The sequence below is a fragment of the Hemibagrus wyckioides genome, linkage group LG08 (assembly GCF_019097595.1).
Source record: "Hemibagrus wyckioides isolate EC202008001 linkage group LG08, SWU_Hwy_1.0, whole genome shotgun sequence".
Classification (NCBI taxonomy): domain Eukaryota; kingdom Metazoa; phylum Chordata; class Actinopteri; order Siluriformes; family Bagridae; genus Hemibagrus; species Hemibagrus wyckioides.
This window is the reverse complement of record NC_080717.1, coordinates 27,322,189-27,343,322: the sequence shown is the minus strand read 5'-3', so window position 1 is coordinate 27,343,322 and position 21,134 is coordinate 27,322,189. Positions and strand designations below refer to the sequence as shown.

The following is a 21,134-nucleotide window of genomic DNA, read 5'->3' as shown; positions in this document are numbered from 1 at the left end:
TGAGTTCTAAAGCCCAAAAAAAGTTCTTGAGTTTTAGAAAAAAGAGTTCCTGAAAAAGTTCCTCAGTTCCTAAAACATTTGTGATTTCCAAAGAAATATCTGCTGAATTCCTGAAAGGTTTCCTCAAAGTAGTTTTTGGTGTTCAGAGAAAGTTCTCAGAAAATGGACAGAGTTGCTGAAAAGGTTCTTGAGTTCCTGAAAACCACAGAATGTTCTTGAGGTCTAATAATAAGTCATTAAACATTTAAGCGTCCATGTTTTTCTAAAAAAGTTCCTGAAAAAACATTCCGAGGTCCAGGTGAAGTTGAAGATTGGGAGGTGAAGTTCTTGATCTCTAGAAAAATAAAGTAAAGAGTTCCTAAACTCTTAAAAAAAAAAAAAAAAAGTTCCTTGAAAATTATTCCTAAAAAAAAAAGTCCAGAGAAATTTTGTGAGTTCCAGAAAAAAGTTTCTAATTTCAAGTGAATAAGTTCCGGAAAATTCCAGCCTAAGTTCCTGAAAAAAGAAAGTTCTAAAAAGGTTCCTGAGAAGGTTCTTGCAGTGAAAATGTGGCTTTTTTGCCTTTCATTTTTACATTTTACATGACTCATTTTTGCACGATGGTCACATCGCATACACACAGTGTATTGCAAAAGCAAAGCAGGAGCTAATCCAGGAACTCAGAAGAGCTTCTCAGAAGTCTCCAGATCCTCCATGTAAACGTGCCGAGTGATCCTGCGGCCTGGATTGTCAAGTCACTGTGTGCTTTAAAGTGTTGTGTAACCAAATGGTGCTGTTAGCTTTCCAAGCCTGAACATATAAAGCCTGAAGCTCTCCCTTGGTCTCTTGCGTCAGTCTGTGGGAAACAGGGAGGTTATTGGAAGGTCAGAGCAGATGGTGGGCATTCAGAGGGCACAGAGGTCAACAGCTGCTTTTTACTCCTCATGCCTGGAGTGTGGAGAGGAAACAGCCGTGACTGAGGCTCTTGGGAAAACTAAACATGGCTGCACTTCCTCTCTAAGGGCAGCTAAGAGGAAAATCCACGGGTCTGTTTTGTGTGTGTGTGTCTGACGCTAGTGAACGATAAGTCGCTCATGTCACTTGTAGTTAGCGAGCTCTGAAGTTGTGCTAGCAGTAGAAACATCATGAGAAACAAATCATGATCAAAACATATTGTGTGCGTACAGCACACAATTTACCTCAGAATACAATTTTTAAAATTCCTAAAAAATGAATTGTAATATTTTAATAAAGTGAAAAAAGCATGAAATATCGTATTAGCTATTAGCAGCACACGCTAACTGTATTAGTGGCAAACTCTCCGGAGACACCAAAGATCTTTGCTGTTTTTTTAAAGCTTTATTTTACTCAGTTATGTCTCTTAAGATGCTTAATTAAAGCTTGTATATGACAGGATAAAATGAAAACAGTTTTTAAGCAGTTCATAGGATTTATTCTGCAGAAGCATTTAGATTGGATTTAGGTTTTCCTAAATCCATCAATTCCAAGTAGCTCTTTCCCATTAAATGATTTCAGTCTATTGGTTTCATAGACGGTCATCTGACCTGCAGTTCTTCACTCTGAGGTCTAAACATTTTAACGCTTCATAACTAAACACTTTGGCTACATATCTGCAACAAAGAAAAAAGCAATTAGCTTTTGTTTGCTTCACCTGATTGAATTCCAGGCTTCGGACGTGTTAACGGCGAGGTGATAATGCGCAGAAATGGCCGAGTCGTTTATCAGCCTGGTGCAAATCCGAGCCGAAAAACAGCCGTCAGCATGTAATGGGCAAGTCGACGCAAAACAAACAGAGGATTTGCCTGCATGTGGAAATGAACCCTTGCTCTTCTGGGTTATGTTAGGAGATGATGATGATGATGATGGGCATTACTGTGTTGAAATCTACTTTAAATATCAGAGAAATTATATTGATCTAGACATAACTAAGTACTTGAACTGATCTAATATCTTTAGTGAATGAAGCATTGGCAGTATTTTATTCTTTTTATACTAATTTTGCCAAAAAAATAAATTTGTCTGATTATTATGTACATTCAGAGCACGGCGCATATAGAAGGTCCTTCTCACACGTGAAATAGTTCCCCCTGGGTCCTAGTACCCTCCGGGTAAAGAGTTTATTCTGGGTTATGTTCACGCTGCTAAGCCTAGCTCTTGATAATCGGAAGTTTCACACTGTACATTCCTAAACTCAAAGCTTGACCGTTATTCTTATTTACATGTTTGCCACATCAACAACTACACCAACCAGGCATAAACAAAAACGTAAACTGCCAAAACAGCCGTGACCCATCCTCCACTGTGTATTCTGACACCTTTCTATCAGAACCAGCATTAACTTCTTCGGCAATCTGAGCAACGGTAGCTCGTCTGTTGGATCGGATCACACGGTAAAGTTTTAGTTAAGGTTTGTCGTGTAGTTGACCAGCTGCTTTCTGAAATTCACCTTCCTGTAATTTTTCAGTGATCCCCCTCGCTATAACACACAATTCAGTGTTTTGCCGTCTGACGCTACCAAGCCATTTTTGTTAAATGTTGCTCTGTCCTGGTTTGCATTTGATATGAGGCACAGAGGCACTGTTCAGATCCTGAATGGGTGTCTGTTGCTAAGCAGTAACATTCTAAAACCACTAACATTGTTTCACACTGTACATGTTTAATACCATAACGTGGAGTTAAAATCGCAAAATCGCAAAGTGCCTCTTTGCCTCCTGCCTGGCAGCTCCATGTCCAACATTCTCCTACCAATATACTCACTCTCCCTCCTCTGAACATGTCCAAACTATCTTAATCTGGCCTCCCTAACTTTGTCCCCCAAAACGTCCACCATGAGCTGTCCCTCTCGTTATCAGTTTCACAAATACAGTTCTGAAATATCAAAATATCTTTTTTTTTTTTTTTTCCTTAAAAATTTCTTAACCAGCTACATTGAAAGCATCTAGTGTCCCGCTTGTTAATACAGTCTCTCTATTGAAGGACACCATGATCAAACCCGAACCCTGGCTTCAAGGTTTATCTGAGCACACAGATTAGTTCCCTGTCACCACGAAGGATTTCTGTCATCTTAATGTTTCCCAGATTCTCCTACCTTCCATATTACTGGTGAATCCCATTTTTTTTGTACCACAGTATATCTTTAAGTATTAATATTTTTGTTTAAAATAAAGACTCGTGATTGATGAGATGTTCCTGTACTGGAGTTTAGAGGAGGTTTGACAGTTTATTAGCAAACATGTCATACATTCTTTAGAAAAATGTTCCATCGAACACCCTAAGGCTGCTTTCACACTAGTTTTTTTCTAATGATGTGTGAAGTGTCTGTAAAGCAGTACCTGAAAAAAAAAATCAGGAAAAACGCCTACGGTGAGTAAAATAGCAGAATTGCAAAATTTTTCGGATGGTTTAGAATGATTTTAACACAGACACATGAAGTATTTTCTGTGCTTTTTGTTTAATCTGGTGGTCCTGGCTGTCTGTTTTTAGTTTTCAGTCTCTCTTCATAAGTAAAAGGAGTAGGTCATAGTGCCTGCCACATCAGGCTAAAAAGCTGTATGGTGTATGGTAGCTAGTTTGCTAGCTAGCTTGATTACTATGCTTGGCTTTGCTAGCTACAAGCCGGAATATTTTAAAACAATCAAGCAAACAACTACAGTAGCAAGCTATACTGGTTGTGTAGAACTGGTTACTTGCTACTCTGTGTAGGATCAGCAGTACAGAAGATGGATGGATGGATGGATAACATCAGACGGAGGCTCATGTAGTCTTTAAAGCAATCAGCCGTGCTGCATCATGTGCTTTTTTTTATTACCCGACCAATCAGATTGCTCTTGGAAGAATGAGCAACCTTTGCATCTTTCTCTTACTTACACGTCTCTCTCTCTCCCTCTCTCTCTGTCCTGCAGATCATAGATAAAGAAGACTCTCAGTTCATGAGCAACTGTCCCCCTGCCGTCACAGAGACCATTCCTCGGAGACGCTCACGGATCCAGGTGTTCTGGACGGCGCCCCCTTCAGGCAGCGGATGCGTGATACTCAAGTAAGTGCTGTGGTTCCTGCATTTTGAAGCTTATTGGTCTGAGGTGATGCATCTGTTTTCAGGCGTAATTAAACTGAGTTCTGGGTGAAAATTTTGTTATGTATAAAATTGGTGTACAAGCTTTTTTGAAGTTACAAAAAATGTCAAAATGTAGTAATAGTAGTAGTAATAATAATAATTATTATTATTATTATTATTATTATATACAGCATAATACACTATATTGCCAAAAGTATTTGCTCACCCATCCAAATAATCAGAATCAGGTGTTCCAATCACTTCCATGGCCACAGGTGTATAAAATCAAGCACCTAGGCATGCAGACTGTTTTTACAAACATTTGTGAAAGAATGGGTCGCTCTCAGGAGCTCAGTGAATTCCAGCGTGGAACTGTGATAGGATGCCACCTGTGCAACAAATCCAGTCGTGAAATTTCCTCGCTCCTAAATATTCCACAGTCAACTGTCAGCTGTATTATAAGAACGTGGAAGTGTTTGGGAACGACAGCAACTCAGCCACGAAGTGGTAGGCCACGTAAACTGACGGAGCGGGGTCAGCGGATGCTGAGGCGCATAGTGCGAAGAGGTCGCCAACTTTCTGCAGAGTCAATCGCTACAGACCTCCAAACTTCATGTGGCCTTCAGATTAGCTCAAGAACAGTGCGCAGAGAGCTTCATGGAATGGGTTTCCATGGCCGAGCAGCTGCATCCAAGCCATACATCACCAAGTGCAATGCAAAGCGTCGGATGCAGTGGTGTAAAGCACGCCGCCACTGGACTCTAGAGCAGTGGAGACGCGTTCTCTGGAGTGACCAATCGCGCTTCTCCATCTGGCAATCTGATGGACGAGTCTGGGTTTGGCGGTTGCCAGGAGAACGGTACTTGTCTGACTGCATTGTGCCAAGTGTAAAGTTTGGTGGAGGGGGGATTATGGTGTAGGGTTGTTTTTCAGGAGCTGGGCTTGGCCCCTTAGTTCCAGTGAAAGGAACTCTGAATGCTTCAGCATACCAAGACATTTTGGACAATTCCATGCTCCCAACTTTGTGGGAACAGTTTGGAGCTGGCCCCTTCCTCTTCCAACATGACTGTGCACCAGTGACCAAAGCAAGGTCCATAAAGACATGGATGACAGAGTCTGGTGTGGATGAACTTGACTGGCCTGCACAGAGTCCTGACCTCAACCCGATAGAACACCTTTGGGATGAATTAGAGCGGAGACTGAGAGCCAGACCTTCTCGTCCAACATCAGTGTGTGACCTCACAAATGCGCTTCTGGAAGAACGGTCAAAAATTCCCATAAACACACTCCTAAACCTTGTGGACAGCCTTCCCAGAAGAGTTGAAGCTGTTATAGCTGCAAAGGGTGGACGGACGTCATATTGAACCCTATGGATTAGGAATGGGATGTCACTTAAGTTCATGTGCGAGTCAAGGCAGGTGAGCGAATACTTTTGGCAATATAGTGTATATGTAACTCCATGTTTGTTGTGTTGCTGTATAGGCAGGATTGCCAGGTGTATAGTTTTCCCACCGATGTTTTATAGATTTTTTTTTAACAATAACTTTTTTTAAATTTATGACAAAATATGTACTAATTAAAAAGTTATTGTTTAGGGAAATTATTTAGATTTGGAAACATACCTGAAGACTATGTACATCAATTTTAAATAAATAAATAAATAAGTTAATAAATAATGTGATAATTATGTATGTATGTATTCATAAATAAAAAATATATAAATAAATAAACAAATGGAATAATTAAAAATGGGAAAATTATAAATAAATAAATAAATAAATAAATAAATAAATCAAACATGCAGATAGCACAGAAGGGCAGACATTTTTTTAAAAGCCCAAAACAGCATGAAAACACTAAGTTGTTTACATAACACTAACATAAAAAAAACACACTGTAAACAATGAACACAACCGATCATGCAAACACAATTTATGTGAGCATTCACATAAACACACTATGTAAATAAATAAAAATCAGGTTGGAAATTCTGTATTGTCATATTTTCTGAATTTTTTATTATTTTTTCAAATCCGTGAAATCAGAATGAAGGTCATGTGATGCATGAAAAGAAAACTCCATAACACATTGACCATAATACGCTGTAGTGTCATGGAACAAACGGCACTTTTAATGACCGGCCGATTGATTTGGGTTGTTTTTATACAAATTCTCGAGCCGTGGGTGGAGCAAGAGCATGTGGGGTTTAAAAAAAATTGTGCTACGTTTGAGAATTGCTTTCAAAGAGGTTCTTTGAGGTGTCTCATTCACACTCATTCTCATTCTTCAGTCGTGATCCTTCTTTTCACAGCTCTCTGTTTATTTCTTCTTCCTCGCAGCAGCTTTTAAACTGTAATTTGTGCTTCACGCAGATTACCTTTAATGAAACGAACATTAATTTCATCTGCACCGTGAGCGTGTTTTCTGTTCTCCTCGGTATGTGAATGCTGATGGACGGTTGAAGGGAAGTCCATGAGTGTGAGATTAGAATATTGTATATCTCTATATTTGTGTAATAAAACGGAAATGTGTTTTTTGGAAAACAAATGCAGTTGACAGTCTAGAAAAGACTCATTAATCTCTTTTGTTTGTAAAATTAGCCAGGAATGAGTGGGAAACTATGACCTGGGATGAAACAGCATCTAGCTTCTTGCTTCTTGACTTGCTCTCGACTTGTAAAGACAAAGCCATTGCTTTGTGTCCAACGAGACCGACTAGATGTGGGCGTGTCCGAATCAGCGACGTGACAAAGTTGAGAAAAGTTTGTGCAAATACGGAGAGACTTGCCATCTTGCTCACGTCCGGCGTCAGCGCTTGGTAGCCACGTCCCTTTTCCGCTACATAAGCAAAGCAGCTCATGAAGACTGAAGACTTTCCCAGCGGAGGCTCCTTTCATTAACGTTATATGAATGTCTCCTTACACAAAAAGGATTTTAAAATCTGGATGTGATGCAAGAATTTTAAACAAAACCAATCCCCAATCCTTCTGATCCATCATAACCAACAGGTTATGACCAGTGACATAAACATCTTCACCTCAGTGTCATCACTTTCTGCTCTTTCTACTGACTGCAGATTCACTGCCATCTATAATGAAGAAGGTAAGAAGGTATCGCTTGAGTTAGAAAGTTCACACTCGCACAGCCCCGTGTTGCAGATGTCTGTTTTACCGCTTCCACGGCTTTCGTCTCTATAATCCCTTCATCCTTTCACGCTCATGTTCATTCATATAGCTGTCAGATTAAACGGCAGGAAAAGACGACTTTTTGCCGAGAGAATTCTGCGCTCGTGGATAACAAGGAAATTCAGCCTCGTTATGTATGCGTGTATACCTTTCTACACCATGCACCCTTTTGAGGCATGTACTTTCAAGTGTGTGTGTGTGTGTGTGTGTGTGTTAAACACACATCTCTCCCTCTCTTTTCTTTCACCTCACACACTTTTGACCGATTAGCAAATAATCCAGGTGAGTCAAGCCTTAATTAGATATCACACACACACACACACCAAAATTTCAACAGGAAGCTGAAGAGCATTGGTGATCCTGATTAAAGCTTAGCACTTAGAAGGAGTGCGTGAGCTCACACTGATGCCCGGACAATGAAAATCCTCCATCATGGACATTTACATTATAAGAGCCTTGTCCTCATTTCCTCCCCACACAGCCTCCACCTACACCTTTCTCCTCTCCTTCTTTTTTTTTCTTTCTTTCATTCTTTCTTTCTTTTTTTTCTCAACTGAATATAATGAGCAGTCTTATCCCTGCTCGGCCTCGGCCACATTTCTCGCTGTCACATTTCTCTTCGTGTGTGAATAGGAAATATTTCCCATCTCGATATCTCTCTGGCGTTTCTGTCGCCGTTGTACGGTTTTATTCTGGATCCCTCCGAAACATCTGCTGTGCCACTCGGAAACATCTGCTACGCTAAGACTTCCGTCACTCCGGCTCGGTGCGGGTCTGGGCGTCGGGCCAGTCGAAAGGCCATGAAACGTGCCTGGCAGCAGCGTGCAGCCATTAAATATAAGTCCAATTACTTTTGGGAGACGGCCAAGACTTCTCCAGAGTCAGGCTGTCAGTAACGGATGCATTTTACAGTAGTGCAGAAGAGAGAGATGTGCTAGGGGAAGGATTTTTATTTATTTATTTATTTATTTATTTATTTATTTATTTAATGGCTGCTGTTTGGACACGGTGATAAATTTGACGTGTCTTGAATCTTCCATGTGTCTGTACACTGTGTTTATGTTTAGTGGCTCAGTTTGTGGCAAAAAAATGGGGTACATTCACAGCAAAAGTTACACCCGATACTCATCTGCTAAAATAAAAGCAGAATTATTAAAAAATATACAGTGTGGCTTTTAACTGACAAAAAAGACAGGAGAGCATTTATTAGGATTATTGATTTTTTTGAAGCTGCTGCCTGGAGATTGTCCTGTTTGGAAGCAAAGCCAGTTCACTGAAGGGAAAAGGACACGGGATTTCTCTTTCACTTCTTATTGAATTAATCTAGGTGAACTTAGAAACTGGTCAGAATACACAGTGCATCACAGTTTGCTGCGTATGGGGCTGCATAGCTGCAGACCAGTCAGGGTGCCCATGCTGACCCCCGTGCACTGTGAAAAGCATAAACAATGGGCACATGAGCATCAGAACTGGACCACGGAGCAGTGGAAGAAGGTGGCCTGGTCTGAATGAATCACGTTTTCTTTTACATCAGCTGGATGGCCGGGTGCGTGTGCGTGGCTTACCTGGGGAACACATGGCACCAGGATGCACTATGGGAAGAAAGCAAGCTGGCGGAGGCAGTGTCATGCTTTGGGCAATGTTCTGCTGGGAAACCTTGGGTCCTGCCATCCATGTGGATGTTACTTTGACACGTACCACCTACCTAAGCACTGCTGCAGACCATGTACACCCTTTAATGGAAACGGTATTCCCTGATCCTCTTCCAGCAGGATAATGTGCCGTGCCACAAAGCAGAAATGGTTCAGGAATGGTTTGATGACCACAACATCCAGTTTGAGGTGTTGACTTGACCTCCAAATTCCCCAGATCTCAATCCAATCCAGTATCTGTGGGATGTGCTGGACAAACAAGTCTGATCCATGGAGGCCCCACCTTGCAACTTACAGGACTTAAAGGATCTGCTGCTAACATCTTGGTGCCAGATCCCACAGTACACCTTCAGGGATCTAGTGGAATGTATAAAAAGTCACTAATTACAAATTACTTGATGACTTTATTTGTATTTTATATTATTGCTGTTATATTTTTTTATTTTATGCTTGCACATTTTATTTGTGTGTTGAATGAAAAATGAATGACGCCAGTGATCCGAACGCTTTATTACATCACTGTGTTTTTATTCCTGTTTTTTGTTGATTTTGGTGATTTACTTTTTTGTTTTAGCCGTAAAATGATTAATTTTTTTGATGTTTGCTAAAAAAGGAAACCCAGAGAGCTTTTTAAAAAAATGATTATTTAAATATTACAAATAATTTTTTAATGATTTCCAGAGCTTCCCATGAAATTAGCATGGAATTTACAGTATTTTGATTTTTCCCTGCTTTTTTTTATGACATTTGAAGCAGAAACTGTCCGGATGTTAAACGAGACAAACAGAAAGCTGACCTTATGTGAAATTTGCTTGTAGTTGATTATACCAGCAGTATAAAATATCAGATTTTTTTTCCTTTGCCGATTCAAGGTGCAAATGTTGTAAAGCTGTTCCTGGAAAAAGAAGACATTCTCTTGACAGTGGTTTTTATTTTTAACTACGGAGTAATACCGTCGTCTTCTCGAGGTCTCCAGGAAACCTTTGATTAAAGTCTAATACTTCAAGCCAAGATGGTTTTATTTGGTGAAAGCTCATGAAAAGCTTCATTTGTTCACTTCTAGTTGCCTTGAACTACCAGATATTCAATAAAGAATGAAGAACTGAGATCCTTATGAGAAAACACTCCATGCGTTGGAGATTCTGATTTGAAAAGTGTTCTAATTCTATGCTTTTTGCAGTCACCATGTATTTGCTCTTTGGTTTTACATTTCTGGCCTTATCCAGAGCAACTTATAATTTGTCCTTTTTTTTAATACAGATGAGAATTTGAGGATTAAGGACCCTGCTTAGCAGCCCAGCAGTGGCAGCTTGGTGGACCTGGGATTTGAACTCTCAACCTCCTGTTCAGTACAACACCTTAACCACTAAGCTACCATGTCCCCTAAGCTGCCATACTGGTGCATCACCTATCCATTTTCCATAGCCCTTATCCTTCACAGGGAAGTCTGGAGTCTATCCCAGGGGACTCAGTGGGGGACACCATGATTGGGCACAACCACACACCCATTCACACACTAGGAACAGTTTAGAGATTCCAATCAGTCTACAACTCATGTCTTTGCCCAGAGTACTTGCCCTGGAGGAAACTCCTGAATCTCCTGGGCAGTGGTGGCTCTGGGTTCTTGATTGGAAGTTTGTTAGTTCAAGCCAACCCCAGCACTGCCAATTCTTACACAAAGAGAGAACTTGCAAACTCCACACATAGGGCTGAAGCAGGAATCTGACCCCTGACCCCAGAGGTGTGAGGCAAATGTGCTAATTACTATGCCACTGTGGACAGCTTAAAAACCTCAGACCCATTTTACGTTGCTTGAAAATCAACTTGACTGAATAGTGGATCTCTGGCACATTGTTACTCATTAATACACTGCATTTAGACAGACTATGGGAAGAGAATAAGTATAAGACAGTGTAGTGCATTGTGCTGGCAACAAAAAGCCACTGGCAGGTGTTTCAGCTAGGAGTTGAAGGAGATCTGTTCTTGCATCTTACAAAGAAGATCGTTTTTGACTCTGGAGTGGAACTTTAAGGGGTCTTCTGCTTTTGTAGCCCATCTGCCTTAACTTTCAGCTGAAGTTTGTATTTTCTAAAATGCTTTTCTGTTCATCACGGATGTAACAAGTGGTTATTTGAGTTACCATCTGCTTCCTAACACGTCTTCTCCGAACTCTCTCACTAATGAGCGGTTTCTGCTTGGAGAACTGGATTTTTTTTCTCGCACTATTCTGTGTAAATGCTAGAGACTGTCGTGTCCCAGGAGAATTCTGAAATACTCATCAATACACCAACCATCAAGCCATGAAAATCCCAGTTTTCATCCATGTTTGGTGTGAACATGAAGCTGAAGCTTGAAGCTCTTGTCCTGTATCTGTATGACTTTCTACATTGTGCTGCTGCCATATGGTCAGCACATTGGTCATAAAATAAAATAAGAATTTAAAAATCTCCGCAATTTAGCTTTAACGATACAGACGAATAAGGATTTCTTTGCCGGTTTTGCAAAGAATTTTGTGTGTTTTGGCCTTTGGATGAGATACAGTATGTGGCACTTTACAGGATTGTTGCTTATGCTTTGAAATGTTGAAAATATTATTTTTTTAGAATGAATAAAAAAGTGAATTTCTATTTTCGAAAGGAACAAAAACAAAACAACGAAAAAAGAAGAAAAAAAAGCATTTAATAGTCTCCACTGATTTTTTATTTATTTATTTGACTATTTATTTATTTATTTTACCCAGCCTTTATAGAGCTTTTTGTATTTTTAATAGATAGCAACAAAAAAAAATCTTCAGTTCAGAATGTATATAGTGTTGAATAGAATATGTCAATATGTCTGGGGTTTATCAGGCTGACACACACATTTAAAACCAAATATGCAAATAGCGACAGTGACATCATAATGTTTGCCTAATGCATAAAATATTAGCTAAAGCCGCACTGTTTTTTGTGAGTCTTGTAGTCATTAAATAATGTACCAATGAGGCACACCAAATATTTTAGAACTGAACCCCTAATTTCATTCTTGTTATTTGGAGCAGAATTGAAGTATCCATATGAAATCTGTGTGAAAATCCTTTGAATAATATCCAGCTTTGGGATTTGAAACCTAAATCTAATGAACATAACGAGTAAAGTACACGGACCTTTATGCTGAAGAAGGTCTGATTATGACTTTCAGGGGGAAAAAATCTGTAGGATCGCTGAGTTTTGTGGGTGCAATTTAGTTGCATTACAGATGTGAGCTCTGCATGGGCGAATATTAGAGCCAGATGTGTTCACTGGATTTATCTTTCACGGGAGATGAGACCTCTTCAAGGTGGCTCGGGTTTGCTTGGAACTCGTGTATTTCTGTCCTATGTCTAATAAAAAAGTCTTTTTAACTTGTCAGATTTGACCCTCGGGCCCCTGTTTGGAGAAGGCTGCTGTAAGGTGTGATGTGCTGAGCAGGACAGTTTTACTCTAATGTCCTCATAAATTTGCAGTTTCTGCAGTGAGGGACGCTGCTGACGGGGAGATCTGCACCGTACAAGTGAAATCACCAGGGGGAACGAGAGGAGAAGAAGTTTAAAATAAATAGCCACCTTTATTAGGAAGGCGGTCACATCATTCAACCTTAAGAAGTAAAGACGTATGCTGAATACTGAACAAGCTGGAGTCAATACAGGAGAAAAGAAGGAGGTCAGATTTAGACCAGTTTGTGCAGCAGTGCCACATAGATGGCTTAGCATACGTGTGAAGACCAGGGAAAATTCCTGCGATAAATATAATCTAAAAAAAACAAAAACACGTGGGAAGTCACGTCCTGGGTTCATTTCGAACAATTATTCTTAAACCTGTACCATTTCTGTCTTCACGTGAATCAGAAGCTTTCAAAGTTTTTTTGCTTACCAGGACCTTAGTGTTTATATTAATTAAAAATATCCTAAAAATTATTATAAGGCTTATTATTAAAATATCTACAGTAATAATTACAGATTTGTCTTCCTACATTTTCCACCCACAGAACACATTTTTAGTCACATTATAATTAAAAATCAAGCGAATATTATTTATAGGCTGACTTACTGAACTCATTCGGTTCCAGTCAAACTGGCTATTAACTATAATCTTTGTGATTTCCACCAGAAGAATAAATAAACAAAAGTAAAATAGAAATCGTAGAAGAAAAAGCGTTTATTTCTCAGACACATTTCATACATTACAGCACAGTGAAATTCTTTTATGTACCAGATTGTTAGAAAGCTGTGGTGAGAGTGCATGGTCAGAAGTGAAATGGAGCTGAGGGGGTTAAGGGCCTTGTTCAAGGGCCCTAATAGTGACGACTTGGCAGTGATGTGATTTGAACCTCTAACTTTCTGGGCAATAACTCATAACATTAACCATTGAGACTCCACTGTCCAAAGGGAAGCGGGCCAGCCAGGAACCACAACTAGAATCTTTTGTAGTCAGACATGTTATTAGTTGCGGAAGTCAGAGGTAATGCGTTACCTCTGTTTTTGGTTTTAGGTTTTGTGCTTCTATAAATCTATAAATAGTATGATGTATTGCACAATAAGAAATAAAATTGTGCCCTTGATATTTTCCTAAAAGAGAAATTTTCCAGAAAGTGTTTTGTCCTTTTTAAATTGCCATGTGCTCCCATCGTCACCACCATGACCCTTCATTCACTTTTACAGTCCGGTACTTTAGAGAACATGTCCATTCGGGTTTACAGATAATTTATCTTCCTTGTGCCTACAAGAAAAATTGTCTGTGTGTGAATGTTAAGTGAAGTTAAATCAGCTGAGATGAAATCAAAAACGAGCTTGCTCCAATGGCTGAGTGCATTTCCAGTATTTTTCAGCACTGGCACCATCATTTCTGTGAGATAAGCCTCGGGTGGAGGAGTGTGTGTGTGTGTGTGTGTGTGTCAGGTTAGTGCAGATGGACAGCTCTCCACAGTATCAGTGAGTTATAGCAGTTGGCAGCTCCACTGGACCTCAGTAAGTCTGCATTAGCATGCAGTGGACATGGTGGAGGTGTGGCGAGGGGGTGTGTGATCCCGGTCTGCTTTAAACTCCTGGGAACCACTTTTCAAGAGTATCGGACAATTTTACAGGCTTCTTTTAAACTCGGGGCTGTCCAGCAGTCTGGAAGTGTCAGAATGCTCATATTTGATGAGGCTCAGGAAAGGTGAACATTCTTGAGAAAATGGACCTTTCTTTAATAATGGACATGAACAGTGAGTTAAGGATGTGTTCTTTTTCCTTTCTAATAACAGCTAATAAATGAGCCGGATGAAGGCTTGCACGTGCTTCATATGCTTCATCTTTTCAAACTTATGCTAATACTATGTCACAGTACAGTGGACCACTAAGAAGAAAGTGCTAACTAGTCAATTCTCTGTACATGTTCTCACAGTGGCTCATGATTACCTGATCGCACTGATTAACAGAAAAGAGTGTTAAACAGCTACTGACAGCTACAGAGGCCATGGCTCTTATACAGCTACTGACAGCTACAGAGGCCATGGCTCTTATACAGCTACTGACAACTACAGAGGCCATGGCTCTTATACAACTACTGACAGCTACAGAGGCCATGGCTCTTATACAGCTACAGAGGCCATGGCTCTTATACAGCTACTGACAGCTACAGAGGCCATGGCTCTTATACAACTACTGACAGCTACAGAGGCCATGGCTCTTATACAACTACTGACAGCTACAGAGGCCATGGCTCTTATACAACTACTGACAGCTACAGAGGCCATGGCTCTTATACAGCTACAGAGGCCATGGCTCTTATACAGCTACTGACAACTACAGAGGCCATGGCTCTTATACAGCTACTGACAGCTACAGAGGCCATGGCTCTTATACAACTACTGACAACTACAGAGGCCATGGCTCTTATACAGCTACTGACAGCTACAGAGGCCATGGCTCTTATACAACTACTGACAGCTACAGAGGCCATGGCTCTTATACAGCTACTGACAGCTACAGAGGCCATGGCTCTTATACAGCTACAGAGGCCATGGCTCTTATACAGCTACTGACAGCTACAGAGGCCATGGCTCTTATACAGCTACTGACAGCTACAGAGGCCATGGCTCTTATACAGCTACTGACAGCTACAGAGGCCATGCCTCCTATACAGCTACTGACAGCTACAGAGGCCATGCCTCCTATACAGTTAGTGACTGACGTGGAGGTTATGCCTTAGAAAAGGGTACTAACAAGTACAGTAGCCATGCCACTTATGCGGGTACTGAAAGGCACTGAGGCCACACCCCCTAAACATGTACTGACATACAGAGAAGCCACACCCTCTAAACATGTACTGACAGATTATAATCACACATAAAAATAAAAATTGACATTTTGCTAGGCCATGTGAGGCCTTTTTGAGTTATTTACGCTTTATCAGCATCACAGACACAATCACTTTCACAACAGAAACAAACACATTCATAACGTACAACTGTAAAAAGATTCTAGATGGAAATAAATTAATTGTGATAAAAAAAAACCTAGGAAAAGTTAAGAACTGTGGTAAGTTCACCTATGAATCATGTGATTTTTATTATTATTATTATTATTATTATTATTATTATTAATTCAAGACCTTAAGGGTTTAGTTGAGACTGTAAGGGTTTAGTTGTGACTGTAAGCTTTAATATTGTCTGCTTAAATGTAGAACTATGTAGGAGATCTTGAATGCTCTGGAAACTTCAGCGAGCATCTGTTCTCACCACGGAGGCGTATTGTCTCGGATGAAAGTGGAGTAATATGTAAAAGCAGCGTGACCTTTTTCATTTTTTTTTTTTTTACTGTCTTTTCACAGGGTGAGCGTGGTACAGAGGAAGATAATATCCTTCCAGGATGAGGGCTCTCTCACTAGGAGGCTGTGCGAGAAAGGTAATTACAAACGTGCGCCTCAGCTATACAACTAGAACCTTATAATTACATTTTTTCTTTGGACAATTCAGTGTAATTTGCTTGGCCCACTGTAGCGTGTGTGTGAGTGTGTGTGTGTGTGTGTGTGAGTGTGTGTGTTCATCTTATGCAGACTGGCGCGTGTGTGCACATGTGCTCGGCTTTGTGCGACGTCGGGTCAGCCTGGTCTGTAAGTAATCTACAGCTCTTGTTCTACAGATCCTCTGAGAACCACAGAGAAGCCTCTGCAGGAGTGCTGCGCCTGTGGAACGGCCAAGTACCGGCTCACCTTTTACGGGAACTGGAGCGAGAAAATGCATCCCAAGGATTATCCCCGTGAGTGTTTTATACACACTCGCAGCGTGATTTTTTTTTTTTTTTTTTTTTTACACTTTTCCTAGACGTTTTTCAAACTATTCAATTCATGTTTGAAGACATTTCTAATGAAAAAGTTTGTTTTACTTTCTTAATTTTTTAATACCCTGCATCTCTTACAGCCTCCAGCTTCCTCTTTCTGTAGATCTGATATCCAAAAATGATCTTTATACAAATACTAACAAACTCTGAAGTCACTGTCGCACAAATTTTAGCCAGACAAAACCCAGACGTTTTATCTCAAAGTATCAAAATGACCAAAAAATTATAGCAGCAGTGAGTCTTGCCTTAAGATCATGACAGTCTGTAAACCCGAAAAAGACACACGTCTTTCACAACGTCTCAAGGAAAGAAAGTGCAGGGTGTGGTGATGAGCGATCTCAGTGGACAAAAATTGTTACCTTGGCGATCAAAACAATGGACACACCGATCCAAATGAAGTCGAGAAAACATGTCAAAACTTGGTTGTTGGTAAAATAAGGGTTTCTCTGTAAAATTGGACCATTGCAGAACTTCCTGTTTTGACCTTTTTATGTTGGATAAAGTAGAAAAACTTTAACTTGCAGACACCTTGTTCTTATATTTATTTTGATCCTCTTGGTTGTGGTCAGGAGGTTGTGGTACTCAGAAATTTATTTTTTCTAATTTTCTTTTAGATGGTAGTTTAGTTGCAGGACACGCCCACATTTTATGATGATGTTTATAATTATTATTATTGTTGTTGTTGTTGTTATTATTATTATTATTATTATTATTATTATTATTATTATATGTGATGCACAATTTGCCCTATTAAAACTTTTGCATTTAGATGTATGCAGAATTGATGAAGCTTCAGTTATTCGTTTAAAATAAATTTTATATATTAATAAGAAATATATTAATTTTATATAATATTATATTATTCTAGGAAAATACTGGTTTTTATTTTGAGTATAGTATACAAAATAGTATTTTTAGTACAGAAAATAAATAATTATTCTGAACTAAACAGTTAGACATAGTTAGCTAGCCAACCAGCTACCGACTAGCTAGCATGAATCAACAGCAAGTGTTCTTACGTTAAAACAAAGCTAAACATAGATGTAGCAGCCTGTTTGTCATTTATCGACCTGAAATACTTTTTTCTTGCTTCTTTTTCCTTTTGCTATTTTCTATGCTGTTTTGAAAGTCTCGGTAGAAGGTGCTCTGTCTATAAGCTATCATAAAACCTTTTAACTAGCCTGCAGATGAACAGCTAGATATAGATATAGCATGCTGTTAGCCTTTCATAGCTACTTGGAGTATTTTCCTGCTGCTTTTTATACTTCTGTACATCTTTCTCTGCTATTTTTAGGTAATAGAAGCAAACCAAAAGACAAAACATTCTTTGTCTCCCATTTTTATGATTGAAAGCTTGTTATAAACAGCATTCAAAGCTTGCTACAAACAGATCCGGGCTGTAAAATGGCTTATTTCTGTGTTCATTAGTAAACAGTGGGCTAATGTGTAATCAAATTATGGCTCATCTCATAATTATGCCTCCCGTGTGGGTGATTATGAAGACAGGAAGTGGGATCTCTGCCTCCCTCTTAGTCATTACAGATGTGTGTGTGTGAGTGTGTGTGTGTGTGTGTGAAAGCATGCGGTCAGCTGTTTGTTGAGGGATAACAGCAGAAGACTTTGTGGAAACAGTAAAGGGAGAAGAAATCCTGTCAGATGGACTTTTAGAGACAATGTTGAATAAAGCGTTTTTGTTTTTTTTAATGCAGGACATAATGCTTCACTTTGTGTTTGTGTGTGTGTGTGTAAGTATGCTGTTCCTGTATAGGGACTAGCAATTAGAGGAAAATAGCCCTGTTTATTTGAATATTTGTGTGTGTGTGTGTGTGTGTGTTTCATCGTTAGATAGTAGGTGCTGTTATCTGGAGTCCTGTCAAATGGACTTCTTTCTAGTTAGAACAAAACGTTTCGCTACTTATCCAAGCAGCTTCGGTCTGAGGCAAGTTGACAGGATTCCATGAAATGATGTCCTCCATAGTCAAGGGTCCTTCCCTGCCTGGGTAGCCTCGTTAAGGGAACAAGGGGAAGGTGAGAATAGGAGGAGGTGTTAGGGGTAAGGGAGTCGTTCAGAAGGAGAGTGAGGAGAGAGTGTATAGAAGTATTAGGGGTAATGATCAGAGAATGGATGAGGTGTGGCTTTCTTGGTGGACGTGTGAAGAGGTCTTGATCTTCCTGGGGATGGATGAAAGAGCAGTATAGATGTAGCAGCCTGTTTAAGCTCATTTTTTCGTCTGTACATCTTAGTCTGCTAATTTCTATGCTGTTTTGAAAGCAAAGTCTCAGTAGAAGGTGCTTTGTCTATAAGCTAGCATAAAAAGCTTCTAACTAGCCTGCAGACAAGCAGCTAGATATAGATGTAGCATGCTGTAGCATGTTTTAGCCTTTATCGCTACTTGAATTATTTCACTGCTGCATTTTATGCTTCTGTACATCTTTGTCTGCTATTTTTATGCTGTTTGTGTAATAGTGCAATACATTTAACAAATCAGACTATATACGTCAGTGGAACCACGGCATAGGAATGTCCTCCCTTATGAATTTTCACCTTAAGAATTGACATTTTGCAAGAAATTTGCTAAGTTGCACATACGTCCGGGAGCCTTTCAAAACTTGTTAGCGTCAGTGGAAAGCCAACCAAAGCAAGTTTATGAATTTTAAGATTTTTTTTCAGTCAGTGAAAGCTGTGTGAAAGAGTCAACCCACGATACCAATGTTGTCTTCAGCATGCGTTCAAAAGCTAGGTGATTTTTGGGGTGTTTTTTTGTTGACAGATTGGGGGCGTGGGTGGTCTGTTCTATTTTTAGCCCAAGCTTGGTGGCATGACTTCCTGTGAGGAGCCTTGACATGGAATGCTTGGCTTGGGTCAGTTCTTTGTAAGCAGCCATACAGTTTATATACGCTTCGTATTGGTCATATTTTGGGTGACTGGAACGGATTATCTGCATTTACATTATTTCTGATGGGAAAATCCGTTTCACAATACAAATTTTAGCCTTAACAATTCGCCTCCAGAACCGATTAAATTCCTGTGCTGAGGTTTTACTGTAGTTGCATTTTTTAAAAGTGAAAACTTACAGAAGAAGAAGAAGAAAGTGTTTACATGTATAAGAGATCTGATTAATGATATACATACAGAGAATAACCGGATTATTGTCCTAATAATGTCTCTATTAATTACTATGATTACTTTTAATGTGTCTTACTTTTTTGATTATTTTTAATGTATTATTACTATTAATGTCTCTCCTAATAATTACTTGAAGTACTTTTAGTGCAATATCAGTTCCCTCCAGGATTTTGTGATTTTGCAATAAAAAAAAAACCATCTCTGCAATGTTCGGAGGAGCTTGCAATTTTTCAAAAATATGGCAGATTTTTGCAGATTTGGGCGGAGACATAAGTCGGAGTCGTGTGACGTCATCACAACATGCATTCAGCCAAATCCCTCTTCCATTCACGTGTGTGGAACATGAACATGTGTACAGCTCTCATAGGAAGTAATTACATGTGTCTTCAATTCACCAATAGTTTAAAAAAAAGAAAAAAAAAACAAAGAACAAGAATTGCAAATTACAAAAAAAAGCCCAAACAATAACAAAAAAGAAACAAAAAACAAAAATTCGAGTGAAATCCTGGAGAGACTGTTTGTGAATATTTTTTATTTTAATATTTTAATTCAGATCCCTTTTTTAAATGATTATTTGAATGCTTGCATATAATGCACTAATATATTAGTTAATTATATTAAAAAATGTAAAAAAAAAAAAAAAAAAAGGAAAGAGGTTGAAAATCTACACTAAGGGGAATGGACCTGTAGCGTGTGTGTGTGTGTGTGTGTATAGAGTTTTATTGGAGTTTTATTGGTTTACATGATGACTTGAATAATCAGATAACGATGACATTATTGCTGTGAATCATTATGCTGCTCTGAGCTAAGAACAGATTTCCTATATAATAAGTCCAACATGTTCTAGCAGGTTCCCCAAGCAGATGTTTTATTTCCTACACTGCTGGAATGTTGATGTCCCTGAGCATCACTTCCTGTGTGTGAATGTGTAATCAGATTATACTATGATTACGATTATATTGTGATTGTTACTCATTATCTTTCAGTGTATAAATGCTTCTGACAGGAATCTTTTAACAGCCGTCAATCAAATCAAAGCCGACAGCTGCGTGTCTGACGGTTGGATTTGTTTCTAACAGGCCGAGCCAATCACTGGTCAGCTCTGATTGGTGCCTCTCACACCAGGAATTACGTGCTGTGGGAGTACGGAGGATACGCCAGCGAGGGGGTACGCCAGGTCGCCGAGCTCGGCTCGCCCGTCAAAATGGAGGAAGAGATCCGTCAGAAGGTAGAATGAATTTTCCGCAGCGTGGTCTTTGCAGATTAGCGTCCATCAGGTGCAGGAACAGAACATGTCAGCGGAGGTCATGATTTCCTCAGTGCTTCAGACTGTTTCACGTTAGGTGTGGAAGACGGTTTCCCAACAACGATGATGATGATGATTATCATTGTTGTTGCTGTCGAGAAAATGAAGAGAAATGAAACCTTTAACAAATTGCATTTATTTATTTGTTTATTATTTGTATATTATTTGTATATTATCAGTGGCGGACTGGGACAATAATTCAGGCCGGGAATTTGACTTGGCCTAAATGAACCCTCAAAAACTCACCAGGAATACACCATCTATACTACCACACCACAGACAAATATGTTAAAATACAAAAACAACAAAAATGTTAAAATATAAATATTTTATATATATATATATATATATATATATATATATATATATATATATATATATATATATATATATATATATATTTCCAATGATCAAGTATAGTATATCAAAAGTATCAGAAACACAAACTTAACAAAAGCTACGACAGTGTAAA

At 39.3% G+C, this 21,134-nt stretch overlaps 1 protein-coding gene across 2 annotated transcripts in view; it reads left to right on the top strand.

Moving 5' to 3' along the window:
* The window catches only part of spon1b (spondin 1b), a 116,083-nt gene that overhangs the window by 10,886 nt on the left and 84,063 nt on the right, over nt 1-21,134 (top strand). For both annotated transcript variants that reach the window (XM_058396537.1, XM_058396536.1), the window contains exons 3-6: nt 3,903-4,036; nt 15,721-15,794; nt 16,032-16,148; nt 20,436-20,584. In XM_058396537.1, the coding sequence (XP_058252520.1) occupies nt 3,903-4,036; nt 15,721-15,794; nt 16,032-16,148; nt 20,436-20,584 (474 nt within the window). The remainder of the gene's footprint in view (nt 1-3,902; nt 4,037-15,720; nt 15,795-16,031; nt 16,149-20,435; nt 20,585-21,134) is intronic.